Source organism: Oryzias latipes, chromosome 6 (assembly GCF_002234675.1).
Source record: "Oryzias latipes chromosome 6, ASM223467v1".
Classification (NCBI taxonomy): domain Eukaryota; kingdom Metazoa; phylum Chordata; class Actinopteri; order Beloniformes; family Adrianichthyidae; genus Oryzias; species Oryzias latipes.
Window position 1 is genome coordinate 5,970,798 of NC_019864.2, and position 19,522 is coordinate 5,990,319.

Genomic DNA, 19,522 nt, shown 5'->3' on the forward strand with positions numbered 1-19,522 from the left:
AATCGCCATTTCTCTGAGTTCGCCACAAAATGGCCGCCAAGCCGTAGGTCGTGTGGCCATCCCATAATAATTTTATAACTTCTTTGGGATATTTCCAACACGCGTGTCTTGGTTTCGTTACTGTATTTCAAAATATTTTTTTTTGGCCCCATAAGCGATTTTCGGCCCATTCATTTTTTTTACGGGAACGCTCGCCGTGATGTCATCGTCGTGGGGGGGGTGACATTCTCTCTGCCGAAAATTCATTTTCAATTTATCCTAGGTGTGTGCCAATTTTGGTGAGTTTTCGGGTATGTGGCGGGGGTCAAATTTGAGCTCAAAGTATCCGTTAGAAAGAAGAAGAATAATAAAAAAACATTCGAAAAACAATATAGAAGTTTTTGCAGTCAGGTGGCCTATGTATTTCAATGCGGCCTGTCTTTTTCTATAGGCTGGGCATGTCTTTTTGGCTTTAAACCCGTCTTTTGAGGGCTTTTTTGGGCTTTTTTGGGTTTTTGTCGTCATTTTTGCGACTACAATTTTGACGTTTGTGCGTTGGTGTTGTGCGTGTGTGTGTGTATTTTTGTTGCGTTACACAATTGTCGTGTCGTTGTGTGCTTTGGCCGACTTTTGACCCCATTTTTTGGCGTTTTGACGCGTTTTTTTGACGTTTTGGACCTTTTTGAGTGTTCGACCCTCGTAGCAGTTACAATATGGTCCTTGCACTCTGTGAGTGCTGCGGGCCATAATAATCCACAGTGATAACGCACACCTAAAAAGAAGTTCTGGTCATATAGCATAAATATTCATATCACTGCGCTGGCTTCTTTAAAACAAACTTTAACTTCATCATCTGGATAAAAACAAGCGGTAAGAGGAGAATGTTTTCTCTGAACTGATGCTTTATTTAACCCACCCCCAAGATCAGCATAGATATTGCTTTCCTTTGCCACTGCAGCCGAGATTGGGGCTGGCTCAGCCAGCTAAGCCGGTCTGCTTTTTGTTAAAAAGCGATCTAAATGTAAAAAATAACAAGAATATAGTACTGAAGCCTGATTTCTCTTGAAGCCCCAAAGAACTGATCTCTTTTGTAAGTGAACATGGTAAAAGCTAGTTAATGGCCTGTCAACTTCTGTCTACCACGGCGTGTGTCAACTTCTGAAACTACACACTTCGTTGGCCATTAACCCTGACATAAGCATTATTAAACTATTAAATACACTTGTATGCATTACTTTGCATTGGGTAATCATGAGGTAATCATTTACTATGGTTGTTTGTTTGCTTGGAGATATAGGAAGCAAGAGGTAAGTAAGGTTTTACTTAGTGATTTTAGCTTGAACTAACCCTTTATATACACTGTAAAACCTCATCAGCATTACCTAACCATTATGTAACCATAATTAATACTAAAGAAATGATTGTGAGGTGTGAACAATTATCCTCTAGGAAACACTTAATAAACGACTGTTAAACATGATCAGAGATGCAAAAAAGTGGTAAACAAGCCTTACTAAGCAAACAAAAATCAATGATTTTACACGTTATATTCAACTCCAAACAAATTTACTACTTACAAGTCATGTCTTTTGAACAAATTTGCATACTTAACATAACCAGAACAACAATTTCATTTTTAAAACCATTTTTTTCTTTCAAAACATAACTAGTTAGTCAAACACCACACTCAATTTCTATAATTCTTAGATTATTTGCAAAAGTACGAATCTAGCCACAGGGGTTGCAAGCCAGTTGCCTCTGTGCCGGTCCCAAGCCCGGATAAATAGAGAGGGTTGCGTCAGGAAGGGCATCCGGCGTAAAAATTGCCAAAATAACCATGCGAATCATCCACATTTGCAAAAGTACACTTTTCTTCAAGACATACATCAGTCAAAACTGTAAGGTTTTGTATTTGGGGCCCAATCGAAAAGGCTCTGAGGAAGTTACAATGGTTTATTGAGCTCAAGGCGGCAGGGGGATGAATCAGAGTGGACAGTTCATTACTTCTTCACCTCTTCCAGACAGCAGGGAGTGCATGTGAGTGTAACTATGAAGGACTCAGTTAGGACTCAGGGGCAGGATGAATGTTTGTCTTATTTGAAGTGGCAGCAGGTGGGCAAGGAACAGCAAATACCATGGCATTAGCAAAGGAGTGAACATACGGCAGAGCAGTCAATGTGTGGAATTGGGCTGAACTTCTGTAAAATCAAACAAGAGGAGAATCCCAATTCCTCTCTTTTCATTTGATTTTATAGAAGTCAAGCCATTGACCTTGGTCAGAGGCAGGTCAGTTTCAGGAAAATAATGACAAACAGAGCACATTGACAAGAAAGGACGAACAAACTGACACCAGATTTTGTTCAACTTAGCTGATTGTATGGAAGTCACAGTAACAACAAACAAAAGATATCTTTTTTGTTTATTCAATAAAGACTAATTTTCCATCTAGGACACTCCCACAACTGTTTTAAATTTACTATTAGAATCACTGTTTTTCTATTTCATATGAAATTAAATACAATGTGGGGTGCTGAAGTTGACTTTTTTTGACTTGTCATCTGAGTAGTCACTCACACCTCTAAATTCAGGGGTGAGTGAGCAGTAGTGGTTTTAGGCACGGGCAATACAGGCAATTGCCTGGGGTGCAAATTTCAATGCGTGGAAGAAAAGAAAAGAAAAGAAAAATTGCGCCACTATCGGTTTTCTATTATTTATTTCACAGACGTTGTAACAGCCTAAAACCAGAGAATTAGCACCCTGCAGTTACACGCGCTCCTGTCTTTGAGAAGGCGCCACGTGAGTGAAGAAAAAGAGGAGGGGTAGTGGGCGCAGGCAGCGAGGTGAACATGGAGCCAGGCCGCGATTACGCAACTCCTGGATCATCACGTGCTGTTGCATCACTCAGCTCATGTTAATAATGTCATTATATACTAACTATTGTAGATATTTTTATTAAGTGTCTTTTCTATGGTTTAGTTGGTGTCAGTAATTGACATAAAGACAGCAGGTAATGCAGGAAAACAGCTGCACTTTTTGAGATCATAAATAAACAATTGATCGTTTGTTTATTGAGGTTTTTGGAGGATTTCTACTGTTACACAAAATTAGGAAAATGCCAAATATTTTGGAGTAATTCTACCAAGAGTTCTATGATTTAGTTTTTAATGTTTTCTGAGACCTAATAATGATTTTCACAATAACAGGTTTTCTCTGATCCGTTTCACAAAGACACACACAGGACGTCACACACCAAGCAGAAATGAACTTATTGCTAAAAATGATGCAGGAGTCCAGCTCTAAAAAATGACTAAAGAGCAAAGAAAATGGAATGATTTCATTTGTTATTTCTAATTATTAATATTTCCAGGCTTTGTTGGTTCTGTTCTGCAGCATCTTCATACTGCTATAATTTTAACAGAGTATATTTTATGGAGAACAAAACATTATATGTTATTTAAGGTTTAACTTGATTTATTCTGGATTAATATTCCTGTTTTTATTCATATTTGTTAAAAAAGTTCAGTTTTAAAGGTTTAAACGTTTAGTAAATCAATAAATGTTTATTTTGTTCAGCCCAAAACCTGAATTGTATTTTTAATTTAGACCCCCTGTGTGACTGAGTTTGAGCCCCCCTGCAATACGAGTTTATAAAATTCACACATTTTTTGTGTAAAATGGCCACATAAAGATGGGGAGCACAAAAGGATGCTGTCAAATTTGTATGTGTGCGGGGCTGGTGGGGTTACTCGCCCGGGGAGTAAGTTAGTGTTGAACCGCTACTGTGAGTGAGTCCTCTCTCAGTAAAAATCTTGATTCAGAAACAATACCTGTAATAATGCTAATTGAATGCACTGATTTTTCTCAGGTGGTCCAGCTGGTTCGAGATCCGCGGGGCATCTTGGCATCTCGTATTGAAACATTTAGAGACACTTATAGGTTGTGGCGTCTATGGAGAGCGACTGGACGCCGCCCCCATAACTTAGATCTGAGTCAGATCAACACAGTGTGTGAGGATTTCCTTCAGTCCGTGTCCACAGGACTTGCCAGACCTCGGTGGCTCAAAGGAAGGTACATGCTCCTAAGGTGAGAAGGAGTGGGAAAATCTTGTACACATATATTATTACATTTTATTTTCAAGGATCTTGTTCAATAAAGTTTATGAAACTGCAATGTGAGAATAACACTGGCTGCGGTTCCATGTGCAAAATGTTTTGATCGGATCAAAGATTGGATTAGAATTCAACGGTGTACATGGGCCCAGAAAACCCTTTTCTGATTATATCAAACATCTACATGGGCCGCACTTTCGGTGGGAATAAATCATTCTCACTTGGTAGAGGAGAGGAACCCGCGGGGCGAGCGCAGAGGCGTCCGCGTGTTGCACCGGGCTTCCGTACAGCAGCCAGTCGGTCCTGTTTGTGCTCCAAAGCCTCCTCTGGAGCGCCACACCGTCTATGCATCCAGAGCAGCAGTGACCCACGATCAGAATAAACCGTTTACATGCACCACGATCGGATCAGCAATCGGCATAACCCACCTATCTCCATCTGAAAGAAATTTTGATCCAAATGAGTCTGATTGCGGCAGAGTATTCCGAACGGTGTGTTTACATGACGCATTTTTCGCCTGATCAGGCGTTCTTTTATCTTTCTTTTGTCCGTGTAAATGCAGCTACTGACACCTGAGAAGTCAGCATTTGTTTTGTTGCTTCAGACCAGTGCTTCTCAATTATTTTTTGCAAGGCCCCCCTAGTAAAAAGAAAATGTTTCCCAAACCCCGCCCCCCAACCCCCCCCCCCCCCCCCCCTGACACCCGCGTGGACTATAAATAAGATCAGTATCTATAAAATTGTGTAAGTATACCTAAAACTGTATCTTCTAACATTAACAAAAGAAAAACATGTATATAAATCCCCTTTCAACAAATATTAACTTTATTTAGCCACAGAAACCCCGTTAGAGTCTAAAACAGAAAAGAAGATTAAAGTGCCTGAAATAAAAAAAATCTGTCATTCCTTATTCAAACTAGAAACATTTTGACCAACTGAACCATTTGATGCAGAGAAAATAATTCAATCAATAAATAATATTAAATGTAAATTGATCTGAAACATTAACACAGCATCACCAATATATTTAACGTTTTTAGTCTGAAGAAATTGGTAAAAAACATTGTGCTGATTTTTTTTTCTAAATGATGGATTGTTTATTTATGATCTCATAAAGTGCAGCAGTTTTCTTGCTTTACCTGCTGTCTTCATGTCAAATACTGACACCCAACTAAACGACAGGCAGACAAAGAATACATTGATGGAAAATAAAGACTCGTCATCAAAATGTCTACAGTAGTTAATAAAGAATGACTTTATTAGCATGAGCTGAGGACTTTAAAGGCACGCCATGATACTGGTGTTGCACAATAGAGGCAGCTCTCCGCGTGTGCGTTCCACCTGCAGCCTGAGCCCACTGCCCCTCCCCTGTCCTTCTCACACACCTCAGTGTGAGAAGGAAAGGGGAGCAGCTGCAGGGACGGCAGTTCACGGTTTCAGGCTGTTAAAAACTCTGTCATATAGCAGATAATAGGAAACCCCCCCCTTAAATTTTCGCTCTGGGCAATTGCCCACCTAAAACCGCGATACTGCGCGCCCCCCCTGGCATTGCATGCACGCCCCACTATTTGAGAAGCACTGCTGTAGTCAGATAGTTTCCAAAGTATGCTAAATGCTGAAACAGACCATGTCAATAGATTTATTACTTATTTATAGTAATAGTTATAGTAAAAGAAAGAATTCCCCGGGTCGTGCATGCGAATGTCTTTGGTATTTGTGTTGTGAGCTAGTGTAGCGATGGCCAAGAAACGCTCAATCGATTGAGCCTTTAAACCTTATGTGGTGGCCTACACCAAAGAACATTCTGGTAAGGTATCTGCAGGACATTTTGGGGTGGATCCTAAACGGATCCGAAAATGGCGCAAGCAGATGGGCGAAATTGAGAAGACGGCTGCAAAAAAAGGAGCAACAAGCAACTGATTGCCTGGTGGAGGTGCAAAGAGAGCAAGTGACGAATTCGAAGAACTGGTGTTAACATGGATTATTGAGCAAAGACGGAAAGTTGCACGTCTCCAGGAAAATAACTTTTAAACCTCCTCTCTAAATATCTTCAGAAATGTCTAAATCCAAATCCTCCTGCCATTGAGATTTAAGTGTTATAAAGGGTTCATGTCATGTGTGTTTAGAGAAGAGGAAACATTTCCAGTTGCTCCACTACAGCCAGCTTTAATTTTCAAGATGGATTCAAAAAGAGATTTCTGCGGACAGGATTGGGGATGAGTGAATTATTTCGATGTAAAGCTGTGAAGTTTCAGAAATCTAAAAAAGTGAGACAAAGGCATGTTGAATTGTCCCTGTGGTGGGGGCTCTGGTCCTTCTTGCCCTTTAGCGCCCTTGAATTTCTCCAAAATTCCAACTATGGGTGAGCACGGTCTGACCATGTTTACAACACTCCTTGTGGACCCCCACTTGTGGGCGTCCTCCTCCTGGGCAGGGGTGGCCAGCCCCTGCTTTGGTCTCTCCTGGACAACCGTGGGCCGGGTGGGTGGCTGCCTAGAGCGTGGGGCGGGTCTCCCTTGGGGGGCCCTGGCTCGTGCCTTTGGTTGAGGTGGGGGGATGCTCAGAACTTCTAACTGGTGGGGTGCTCATCTGGGGCAAGGCCCAGTGTTAGGGCCTCCTAACAGTGTTGAGGCCTCGGGGGGGCTGCTCTCCTGGTTGGGCTGGAGCTTGCACTTTCTGTCCACCTCTGCCTCCCGACTCTCTGGCATTGGGGGCCCCAGTGGCGGTCCTGCTGGCCTGGGTGGCGGGGTGTGATCCCCCCGGTGGGTGGTTTTTCTCTATCTGCTGCGACGGGGGCCTTGGTGTGGGGATGACTGGACACTCTCCCTCTTCCTTTTACATTCCATCATCCACCTTAGAAGAACATAAACACTCTCTCGAGCACAGGTGTTATCTCACCTTTGCACAAACAGTTTGTGTGACTGAAATGTTTCACATGTGTTGGTCTGAAAGCTTAAGTATTCGTGTGTGAATGCTAGTTGTATTATGTTCATGTTGCCGCGCGCGCACACACACAAGACAAGGCAGCGCACACACAGTCTGTGGTGATCTCGTAGGGGACACGTGAGCAACCTAGAGTAAGAACACCTGTTTCTGCGTTAAATTAATTAAGTTTGCGTCAAGGAGCCCCCACCATCCTGTCACCTTGCTACTACGATGACCGTATGTTGCGCTGTTTGTGTAGAACACACTGGGGTGGCGGTGACGGGGGGGTGGGGGGTTTGCACGCGGAGTAAACAACAAAACAACAAACAGGTAGAGGGGCGGGGCTTAGAGTCACCGCTTATGATTCCAGACCCGCGACAAACTATCAGCTGCTTCCTAATACTTAATAATAATTAATAACTAATAGTTGTCATCCGTAAAATTAATATAATTTTTTGGGTTTCCTGGATTTAAAGAAAAATAAATAAATAGAAAGGAGTCTGCATCAAAGTGAATTTGTTTCCATCATCTCACTTAACTTAACTTAACTCTGGTGTTTGACAGACAGAAAAGTGTATTCAAGGTTGTGGAAAATGGACAAAAGATCAAAGGAAACATCACGCTCATAAAGAATAAAAATAATTAGATTAAATAATTAAATAAATATCCTGTCTGGAACATTCTCATGTATAAAGTAAAATGTTTTGTTAAAAAAAAACAATGTTTTTGTATAATGAGGAAATACAACACTTTATGTTCTTAATTTGTTATTTATCAAACAGTATCGATAAGAGTACCGTTAAAATACCGTATCGATAAGCAGTATCAATAAGAGTAGTAGTACCGTTAAAACCTTAACGATACCCATCCCTACATTTGAGTGTGTGGACAGGCCCCGCCCCTTTTAAATTTATTAGATCTAAACTTGACTGTAATATATTTTAGTATCTCCAACACAAGAGGCTTTCTGTTTGCTCTGCTGTTGGACAGGACAAGTAAAAAAAACGTTATTTTACTAGCTTATGAATTCACTGGCATGGTTTCTTATTTATGAAGATTTACCTTTTTACCCCAACACTCTGTCAAATTCCTCCAGGAGGTTCAAAGTTATTTGGTAAGCTCTTTATAGGATTGGACAAGAACAAAAGCATATCGTCGGCATACAAGGACACCTTAATCACAGAGTCATACGGATAAATTCCAGTTATGTTGATTTCTTGGCGTATTGTGTCCAATGGCTCAATCACGATAGCGAATAACAGAGGTGATATAGGACAGCCCTCTCTGGTGCCATGTTTAAGTGAAAAATAAGGGGAGAGGTTATTTTTTGTACAAACAACTGCTAGAGGCAAGGAATCTTTACCCAAGGGATACATATTTCACCAAAACAAAATTGTTTTAAAATACATAACAAATATTCCCATTCCACCCGATCAAAAGCTTTCTCTGCATCCAGAGACAGTAGTACTTCTGCCATAACTGGTGAAGCAGAACTGTAAAGGATATTAAATGAACGTCTGACATTATAAAATGATAAGCGCCCTTTGATGAAGCCAGTCATCTGCTAATATTGAGGGCAAAACCACCCCTAAGCGACTGGGTAGCATTTTTGAAAGAATCTCATTTACATTTAAAAGGTAGATTGAACCGCAGTATGAACCTTCACGAGGATTCTTGTCTTGTATAGGGATGGGGGAGGACACATACTCCCCCATCCTCATTTCCTCCCCCATACTGGGGGAGGAAATGGGCCTGTGGGGATGGATTCTTCGAATACTGATAGAAGGATTGGAGAAAGATGGTCTGCAAATTTTTTCATGAATTCAACAGAGAATCCATCAGGTCTTCATGCATTTTCTAATTTGCATGGACTTAATTCCCTTTGAAATCTATTGGGTAGAAAAGGGTTGATCTATCTCCAAAGACATTTTTATTATTGATTAAGGGAACATTAATTTTCCTAAAGAATCAGTCAGATAGAGTTTGATCAGCATGAAATTCTGTCACATAGGGTTGAGTAGAATCTATAAAAGCAGGAGTTTACTTTTGGGTGGTCTCTGTATTTATTGCCTGACTGATAGCTCACTTAAATTAAAGTCCTCCTGACAGTTTTTGGTGAAATTGGTGAAGTTTTCCCAGCTTTTTGACCATGTTGGTGTCTTTGGCATTGTGAGTTGTTGATAAGGTTTTCAATTTATCTGATTGATAAGTTAAATTCTGCTTGAAAAATTAATTGTAATATGAGCGTGTCATCGCTTGGAGTGATTGCAAGTGCCACATCTAATTTGAGGTTCTCATTGGACAGCTTATCCATTTCAAATTGTGGCTTTTCCTTTGTTGTGCACTATAGGATAGGATTTGGCCCCTCGGGCATACCTTCATCAATTCCCACACAACAGAAAAGGATAGTCCTGAAGTCTGATTAAGAGTGAAAAATTATTAAACCACAAATGTCATGGTTTGGCAAGCATGAAAAAACCCAGATGCATGGAACAACCACCATCCACAATGTAACAAGTCCAAAAGGTTTAGTGATAAAAACCAAGGCAGAGGGAGCATGATTAAGGCTGATTTCCCATAATCATTGGGAATATGTCCAGGGGGGAAAAGAATAATGTGGGTGTGGGATTTAAAAACCTCCATGTGGCGATTGCACCATTTGTACTAAGAAACTTTTGAAATTGAAGAGCCAAACTATAGATTGGGGCTGGTCGTGGTGATCTGTGATCTAGACTGGGTGATAGCAAAGTTCATGTCACATCCGAACATTAAATGTTGTATGTTCATTAGGGGTGTAACGATACGCTAAAATCTCAATTTGGTTCGGTTCAGAATTTCATAGGGCTCGGTTCGGTACATTTTGGTACGGTGCTGCTGTTTAACAAATCTGCCTGATAAGAACTGCTATTTTCTGAACTGTTATTTTATTGTTATTTATTGTGTGTGTTTTGATGCCGGACACCTGAATTTCTCCCTTGGGAGATTATTAAAGTTTTATTTATCTATTTTTGGTATTTTTTGTACAAAAAACTAAGGCAGAAAAAATTACTTACGAAATGCATTTATTGGTTATACATAACAATAAATACAATTGACCTATGTCGGTGATCTGCTTTATAAAATAAGAAAAACTATTAGCTGCCAGGAACCAAAAACTTTAGATAATTAACACTGGCATGAAAAAAACATTTGAACTTGCACATTTTTTTTTCTTGTAGACCCGATTGTTACTGTCGGTGATGCCGTTTTAAGTTCGCTAACAGATTAGATGTGTTACTCTGGCATACGCTATCTTTATGTAACAATGTCAACACACAGCATTCGACTTATCCAATTGTCTTTTTCCTTCATGATGCTGACAATAAAGTCAAAGTGTTCCCCCCACACAGGTGAGCGTAAGGAGATGGGGGGGGTCCTCATCTCTGGCCTCGCGTCTGCATTAGCCATATGTTGACATGCTTACTGTCAGTCACCTAATAGCGTCTCGGAGGAAACTCATGGCTAAAATTACTTCTGCCTCGGCGCAAAGTTACAGTGACGACCTGGGGGTTAGCCCCGCCTATAGCCACTAAGACTCATGGGAAGTGCGAAATCTTGTGTTGAATCCTTCACCATCACTGAGAGAGCAGTGACGAGAAGTGAGGTTCATGTTGTTACACTGTTCATGTGTGTTTATAATTGATTTAATGCTGGAAAGGAGATGGAGCATCTATTTCTCTGTCTACTCTCTCTCTGAGACTGTTTGAGGGCAAGTGGAGTACGGGGTAAGGACAGTCTTAGCAGCTAGTTAAGCAGCAGCTCAGCTCTCGTTTCACTGCTACGAGTGACAAAGCAGCTGGATCGTTACAATGCATATGCCGTAAAAAAAGAAAAATCGTACCGAAACGGTACAGAAGTGAACCGAACTGAAACTGCCGTACCAAAACGGTTTGGTTCAACTACATGTAGCGTTACACCCCTAGTGTTCATGTTACATTTTGGTGAAACAGAGCAGTCCTCCGTGTGTGGTGAATAAATATTAACAAGAACAACTGGTGAGTTATATCAGTGTTTAACCTCTTTTGAGCCAAGGTACACTTTTTCCTGCACAAAAGTATATTAGTAATAGTTGAGGGACAAAAGATTTCATGTTGCACCTGTTTTTTGTCAGGACCCAAAATGCAGGAGACCAAGCATGGTGGCATTTTAATAAATAAACTTAGACATGACAAAAGCCAGGTTGCAACAAAAGAATAACAAAGCGCTGCAGGTTTGTAGGTTTCAGGAGCAGATAGTCATTGCTGTTAAGCTGAGACGTTCAGGCAAGGCAGTGTTGCTGGAGCTGGTTTAAGCACAGTCACACGTGATTGGTCTCAGCAGACGATAGTCTCAGGGTGGGAAGGGGCAGACAGGAAACTTTTCCTTAAAGTTGCCCAGGTAATCATGTGAAATTGTGTGTCCCGGTGTGGGTACCGGATGTTCTCGGGTTGCCGGATGTTCTTGGGGTCCTTCCAATGAGTTTTATCACTAGAGGAGACATCACGTGGTTCCTCATGGGAGGAGAGCACCACCATCTTTGGTGAGGTCAAGTTTTGAAGACCAAACCACTTTTTAATAACATTTCATAAAGAGCTCTGTTTTTACTTCATTATATGAAAAAGAAAAATGGCTTGAAATTGCTTAGTTTTGTTCAGAAATACAAATTTCGAGTACCCCTAACTTAACTAGTATTAGACTATTTAGATTTTTTCTATGTTCCTTTATTTTACTTATGTTTTTTTTATTTGTGTGTTATGTTCATTGTTTCTTTTTCCCCCACTCTATTCTTTATTTTCTATGTTAAGTTTGGCAATGGTGACTGATCTTCGAAGCAATATTCATTACATTGTTATTGTTTGTTGTTAACGTTAATGTCATTGTTAATTTATGATACCGCAATTGTCAATAAAGTTTAAAAAGAAACTTATCGACGTTAACTCATTGGTCGTGGCAACTTACAGCCAATCAAATAGTGTGACGTCATCATTGGTCGAAGGACCCCGAGAACATCCGGCAACCCGAGAACACCCGGTACCCACACCGGCTTGTTGGTTTTTTTTTTTTTTTTTTTTTTTTTTTCTTCACACAGACAAGAAGCATTCGAGTTCCTTGTACTGCTGTTTAATGTGGCGTTCCTTTCTTCAAACCACATCAGCATTGTAGAACTAGCAAACAAAAGTAATGATTAACTACAACACATGAATTGCACACCTTCACACAAATATTGCACAAAATAATACACATACCACTTTGGCCTGCTAGTGAACCAACCGGTGAACTAAACACAAAAAATCTTCTTAATTGTTTTCTTATTGCTGTCTGTCGTGCTGACTTCACATGTGCTGCTCTAGTAGGAAACAGGAAGTGCTTCTTACAACTTTTAGCTGAACTCAGGTAATCTAAACATTTAAAAACTCTTCAGAATTAAATCTTACTGCTCCTACAGCTCCATAGATGTGATATAAAATGTAGAAAATACAAATATTTAAATCTACAAATTAAAGAAAAACAAGTAAAAAACGTTTTCAATAGCACTGTGACCGAGCGCCCTCTGCTGGCTAAATAACTACTCACACATCGAAGATGTTGAAGCTTTATTCGTTTTTATTTGGTCTAAATCAGAAATCTAACGTTTATAAAAAAAAAAAGGTGGTTTATTTTTTTAATTGGTGAATACATTTTTTCATTTTAGCTTAAATGTATTTGTTGGCCACTTCACCTTAATCCTGTTTCTTCTCTTTTGTTATTACTTACATTTAAACTTAACTTCTAATTTTCCTAAAATGTCAGAATTCTGAAACAGATTTTGTCCTTTAAGCAGACATTAGGCTCAAAAGTAGCTGTTTGAGTTCAAAGATGACCTGGACTAAACACTGGGATGTCTGGCCGTTAATGATTCCTAGAAGGAGAACAAAACTGTTAACCTGCTCTCATCAAGTAGGTTTTCAAACTTAGCAACAAATGTTTGCGTTTGAAGCAGGATAGAGTCACGTCTCCAGGCGTCAACATTTTATTCACTTTTCACTCGTTCCAATCCCGCAGGAAGCTATACTAGATCGTACAATCACTAGCCACGGTTCCACAGGATTGGCAGAGTGCCCCCCTCCCACTGAAAGCAATTTGTGCATCAAAGTTGCGCCCTCTGCCTTTGTTTTAACCCGTGTCGCTGCTCCATGTTTGTTTGTACAAAAGTGTGTTTAAACACCTGACGCTCTCACTGTGTGTGGGAGGAGCTACCGTCAAAACTTTTTTTCGCCCTCCTGATGAAAACTGATGAACTAGCAAACAAAAGTAATGATTAACTACAACACATGAATTGCACACCTTCACACAAATAATGCACAAAATACACAAACCAGTACATACCACTTTGTGTTAGGATGAGTGAGGCTGGACCCAGAAGCAGGACAGAGACTGGAGGATGAATGAGGGAAGAGGGTTTTATTAAGTCCTCAGTGGCGTTGGTGGGTTCTGGCGTGACGGTTCTTGGCTTGGGTGGAATGAACTGCAAAGGTTGACCCAGGTTGAAGGTTGAGCAGATGGAACTTCCTGAAGAGGCAGAGATAAAGGCAGTTAGATATAAGAGCACTAGGCACTTAGTACAAAAGCACGAGACGCAGACTTGGCTTAAGGAGTCAGTACTCAACCACATGAAGCAGACGGACTGACGTTGGCTGTAGGGTGGTGGTTCCTTATAAAGGCCGCAGGCTGATGAGATGATGGGTGGCAGGTGTGGAGATGAGCCCAGGATCCTACCACTTTGGCCTGCTAATGAACCAACCGGTGAACTAAACATAAAAAATCTTCTTAATAGTTCTCTTATTGCTGTCTGTCGTGCTGACTTCACATGTGCTGCTCTAGTAGGAAACAGGAAGTGCTTCTTACAACCTTTAGCTGAAAGACAAGGAAGATGTTGAGCCATTTATATTGAAGAGCTCCACAAAAGCGTCGGCAAACTGCTTAGTGTGAAACCTGAACCTATTTTGATGAACACAGAGCTGATATTCTGGTGATCGTCAATGGTTTTAGATCAGTGAAAAAGATTAATTTCCCACGCCATATAACCTGCCTTTAACAATTACGTAGCCTCCTGAAGCATCTGTTTCCCCTCCTGACATCACAAAAGGAGTATTCTTATTGATAGGAATAGCCACACCTCAGGATTGAGAGTGAGAGTTATAGAGTGATATGTTTGTCTGACCCCCAACCCCCCCAGGTTGAAAGGGATCGAAAGTCCGAAGATGAATTTCTTAAAGATAAACAATTCCTGCATGTTGCTTGTTTAAATGGCAGAACAGGAGAATTTACAGGAGAATTTAAGGACTTTACATTCCAGCTGACAAAGTTTACAGTGTAACGCTAAACAACATAAACAGTTCATTTGGATTGTCACAATACCAAGGAGGTTACTCACCATGTCAAGCTAACCAACAGCAAAAAAACGTTCACACACAAAAAAAAAAACACAAAACGACAATACCTGCAAGTGAAGCATAAGGCTCCTATTATTATTTAACAGAAAAAAATTATTTTTTATAGAAAACAGAATACAAAGTAACTTATCAATTACCCCAGAAAATTCCTGTCCCACAGTCAATCTTTTACAATCGGCTCCTGAGCTGCTGTAGACAAAGATATTAGGATAATCCGCTCAAAACAATCCATCAAGAAAATAATAATAAATGAGATCCCACGCCTTTCTTTCCTCTGCTCCTCTCCTCCACCTCCTTACAAACCCTGTGGTCCCCTCCCCATTACCATGCCAACCAAGTCCCCTCGATAGTGACGCCATACATAATATTTAAATGCAGTGTACGCACAGGATTTCATTTTATTTTTATTTATTTACTTTTTTCTTTACACTTTGCATTCCCCTTGAGCTATTGACCTTTTTTTTCTCTCTTATTTGTACCTTTCAGTCATTTATTTCGATGTGGCGGTGTCACAACTGGTCTGAGTGAGAAATCCGAATTTTTCATTACACCAGGAGAAAAAGTACAAATGAATGTGAACTAGAACCAGAAAATAGGAAATTAAAATAGTCCTCAAAATGTGGTACAGTGAAAGTCAAACTTTCACCAACAACAACATTTTGATTACCCAAATCCACACAAAGATAGCTGCTCATTTAAGTGCCTTGGGATGAACACTAACTCTCTGGAGATAAAGCTCTGCTATTCAGACCTGTCTATCAGGCATCTTGTATCACATCAAAGGGGGAGAGGAAAAAAAATCCCAAATTTAACTCAATTGTCAAACTGAATCTTGGAACTTCAGTGGGAAAACAATAACAGAAACTGTTTTCCTTTTCTATCCCTTTTCTCTTCCTCCCCTCTCCCTTTCTGTCCTTCTTTTAAACCCAATTTTTCATACAAGTGATTTTTTGGTTGTTGGCTTGGTTTATTTCCTTTGTTCAACTGTTCGGAGCCTGTGGGGTCAATATGATCAAAATAGGCAAAAAGAAAATGTCTGACCTCATTTAGATCCACGTTTCAGTTCAGTTCAGTCATGTGAGGGCTGTCCATGATCTTGGGTTTCCTCTGTGTCTTGGAACCATTTCTTAATCCCACTGTGCGTAATCCAGATCTGCGCTGCTTAGATGAGCACATATTTAGCTTCCTCTCGGTCTTACCTCACCGAAGGCGTACCTCGCCTGCTCCACACTCGGAGGATGACCAGCAAAGATAGAAATGTTGGTCCCCTTGCAGTGAATTGGTCCAGACTCGCTGGCACGCCGGAGGATCTCGACGTGAAGTTAAGTTTTGCCACGATGATGCAGGGTTTGCCGATCTGGTTCCTTGCTTGTAGTTCCCAGTGAGAGTGGTCAGTGAGGATCTCTTTATCCATCGGTTACAAAATGTTCCTGAAATGTTCATCTGGTGTTGTTGTCTACGTAGCATGACTAAATTTCACAGCAAAACTAACCCATCACCATTCTGTCTGGGATGGAATAAAAGCCTTTATCCAACTAACGTCTGTTTCACTTAAATGCCTGGCTGGCTGCCAAAAATTTTGTAATAAACATCTGAACTATTCAAGGCAGATTTATGGTATGTAGTTAAAATGACAGTAAAGCCTCCTGAATTTTAAATCTTGAGTCCATCTAACCTCAAAGACTACTACAATAAAAAAATTTCAGAAATAACTCTATATAACCTAAATCTAGAGATTCAATATTAAATATGTTGCTTTTTTGCTTTCAAAAGGACTCAGTAAGGCGGTTTAAGATCCATATATCCACAAAGCTCTGTATATTTCATGCATACATCTTGAAATGTGTTTAAAGACCCACTCCAACAAAAATCATGTTTTGGTTTTTCTTAACATGTTCTTGGAATTGATAGAGAACAAATATAAAGAAAATGAAGATAGAAACTTGAAAATGTCTTAAAAATTGACACTGTTTTTTTGGCTAAAAACAGCAGAATCATAATTAAAACAGATAAAAATACAGTTGGAGTGGGACTTTATTAGATCTTGTTAAAGAAAGTACAGTTTTACCGGTCAATACGTTCTTGTTTCTATCAGGTATGAAGACTTGGCCAGGTTTCCCCTCCAGAAAACCAGAGAGTTGTACACGTTTCTTGGTTTGGTTCTGGAGTCCAGTGTGGTGGACTGGATCATCAACAACACTCGAGGCAGCAATGATCTGTCAACGCGGCAGAAATTCACCACAGTTCGGGACTCGGCAGCAAACGCAGAGAACTGGAGGGTGAAGCTCTCCTTCGACTTAGTGGTTTACACCCAAACCGCCTGTAAACCACTTCTGGGGCTTCTTGGATACAAGACCGTCCTCCACCCAAGAGAACTGATTAACCTCTCCCACTCTTTAGTGGAGGACAGGAGGTTCCTCCCATTTTCGTAAACTACTGAGAAGCATGATCCATCATGAGAGGACACCACTGTCGTCTCTGGAGAAGATGAAATGTAATCAAAACCTCATTCTGGTCTCTATGAATCCAAATTTTTTCCCCCTACCCCTCCGGCTCCTCCCTACCCCTACATTTAGCCCTCCAAGCAGGGAGTTATGGAAAACTATTGTCTTCAAATCATCACAACCACTCCAGGATGCCATCAATAGTTGCCGGTGAGATATGTTAGCACGTAGTTGCCAGCGCTTGGAAAATACACAACATTGTTTTTTTATCTTTAATAAGTCATCCAAAAGAAAAAGTCATTACTTACATTTAACTGTGAACTTCTGTGCTTCAGAGCACACCACATGAAGAAATGCGTTTCACTTCTGTGACACAGATCACCCTACAGGCCGAGGGATAGCCAGTCCTAAGTCACTGCTGCCACCCCATAAAAAATGTTCGGCCACAACCACAACTCCAATGCCCCTACAATTGGAGCAATTGGGAGGAGCCAGAGAGGTAGCGGAGGAATTCGTATTCGGCCAATCACTATGTCTTTGGAGAAAAAATGAACTGCGTCCCACAATCTTTTCAACTGACATAGTATCAAGTTTGATTGATGTTATTCTTTGAACCTGGGCAGGACCAGTTTATTCATGTATTCCTTTAGCAATCAACTACCTCTGTGCTCAGCCTTTTATTTTAGACACTACGCCACAAACGTCATGGTTGGGTATTTGAAACAAATTGGTGGCTTATTAGAACTTCCGGACCCTCTGACCTTGTCATAATTTAAAATGTTTAATTTTGTCGTTGGATTTTTATGAGTTTGACCTATTAAAACTTGAAAGAAATTGCAAAAAACGGATTTCTTGGGAGAACAAACAGCATTAGGACTTTTGTGAGGTAAACTAAAACAGAGTCAAATTGAATACCTAAGAGCAAAACCTTGAACTCCTCTGTCACATGGTGGATCAATCTGATAGTTTTCCTCCTGAACTTCCTTCCATTTTCGTAATCCGCTGTTTCCTTTTTGGGGCAGCGGTCTTTCCGGAGCCCGTCCCGGCTACTGTTGGGCGAAGGCGGGTACACCCTGGACAGTCTGTTGCAGAGACGATGGGCTGGAGCGATCCCGATCACTATGCCGGCTCCCAGGAGGCGAGTTTACATCCAGACAGAGACCCGCGGGATGGGGAGCCGGCCTGCTCGGATCTCCTGAACTTTATTATATTTTTCTTATTTTCATAGAGAAAAATAATTAAAAAAAGGTCCCCTGATTTGATTCTTGTTTTTCATTTTACCCTCTATGGTTAGTGCAGGACAGCAAGCCTGCACTAACATTTCAAACACCTATGCGTGACAGCTAATGATATATTAAGTTTAATTTTAAATATGTGCGACTAACAACAAAATCTAGCCGTGGACGCACTTAAGATACATAAAAACCTTAGCCGGGTCAATTGGCACTCCACTCTCACTGATGACATGACCAAAGAATTGTGTTTGGTGGGTTAGAAGGGTGCAGTTTAGTCACAGCCCAACCTGACTGCTGAGTTATGGAAAGTTTTAGAAAAGGAATGTAAAACGTTGCTAAAATAGTATACAGACCCTGTGAGGCTGAGGACGGGACTGAGACTGCCTGAGGGACTTCAGTGAACACACAAAGGTATCACAATAGTGTGCTTAGATAACAATACAGTATTTCTAATATTCTTTAGTTCAGTGTTTTAGAGGTGATCGTCAGAATCAGAAATCCTTTATTGTCATCGTTACACAAGAAACTTGTGACAAAGAAAATCTTGGTGCTCTCCAGCTGTTTGGAAAATATAAAATAAGTTATACATATATATATATATACACATTTATGGCAATTGTGTTCAGAGTCTGAGTCTTTTTGAGAGGTGGTAAGTTCAATTCTGATTCTGGTCAAAATATTGTCCGTTCATCCGTCCATCTTCAGAACCCGCTGTATCCCTATTGGGGTCAGAGGCTGCTGGAGCCAACCCAGCTACTGTTGGGTGAAAGTAAGTTCATACCACTAACGGGTCGCCAGCCAACCCTAAGAAAACCCTAAGCATAAATGAATATAATTGAAGTTTATTTTATTAGGTATACTTGAGTACAAGTAGGAGCATACCAAGCATTCTCTCCAAGTATACTCTACCACTCTACAAACTTCACTACCCAATCTCATATTGAAGTTTACCAAAGGTAAACACGTCCATTAGTAATATTGTGTTTAGTGCCATACGAGATCATTCAGATATGTGGAAAAACTACAAGAGCTGCCTTTTTACCTGTCCTTTTAGCTAACTTGTATGCTGCTGCACTGGAGCAGAGACGAACCATAGGCAAGGTACATGGTCAAATACAGGGGCACAGATGAGCCAGAGATGAGGTCCACAACCAAGTACAGAAGCACGGACAAGTCAACTGGAATCTAGAATCACTCCCCTGGAGGGGAGTGGGGAAGAGGGACAATACATGAATCACACTGCACCAAACAGAGGCATGGAGAACTGAATGATAAATAAATGAATGATCAAGAATGGAGAAGAAGAATGGAGAGAAGGAGAGAAGAAGTGGATGAGAATAGAGGACAGGCCTTAAACTGAGCCTTAAAAAATCCAATCAA

General features: G+C 40.6%; 1 protein-coding gene across 4 annotated transcripts in view; it reads left to right on the forward strand.

Moving 5' to 3' along the window:
• Positions 1 to 18,189, forward strand: part of LOC105354170 (carbohydrate sulfotransferase 1) — a 44,611-nt gene extending 26,422 nt beyond the window's left edge. For 3 of the 4 annotated variants that reach the window (XM_023955548.1, XM_023955546.1, XM_023955547.1), the window contains 2 exons: positions 3,845 to 4,062; positions 16,559 to 17,751. In XM_023955548.1, coding sequence (XP_023811316.1) covers positions 3,845 to 4,062; positions 16,559 to 16,895 — 555 coding nt within the window. In that variant the 3' untranslated portion in view covers positions 16,896 to 17,751. Of the gene's footprint in view, positions 1 to 3,844; positions 4,063 to 16,558; positions 17,752 to 17,929 lie in introns of those variants that run through there. The other variant, XR_002873380.1, reaches the window with a different exon arrangement.
• Positions 18,190 to 19,522: the final 1,333 nt, after the last annotated feature.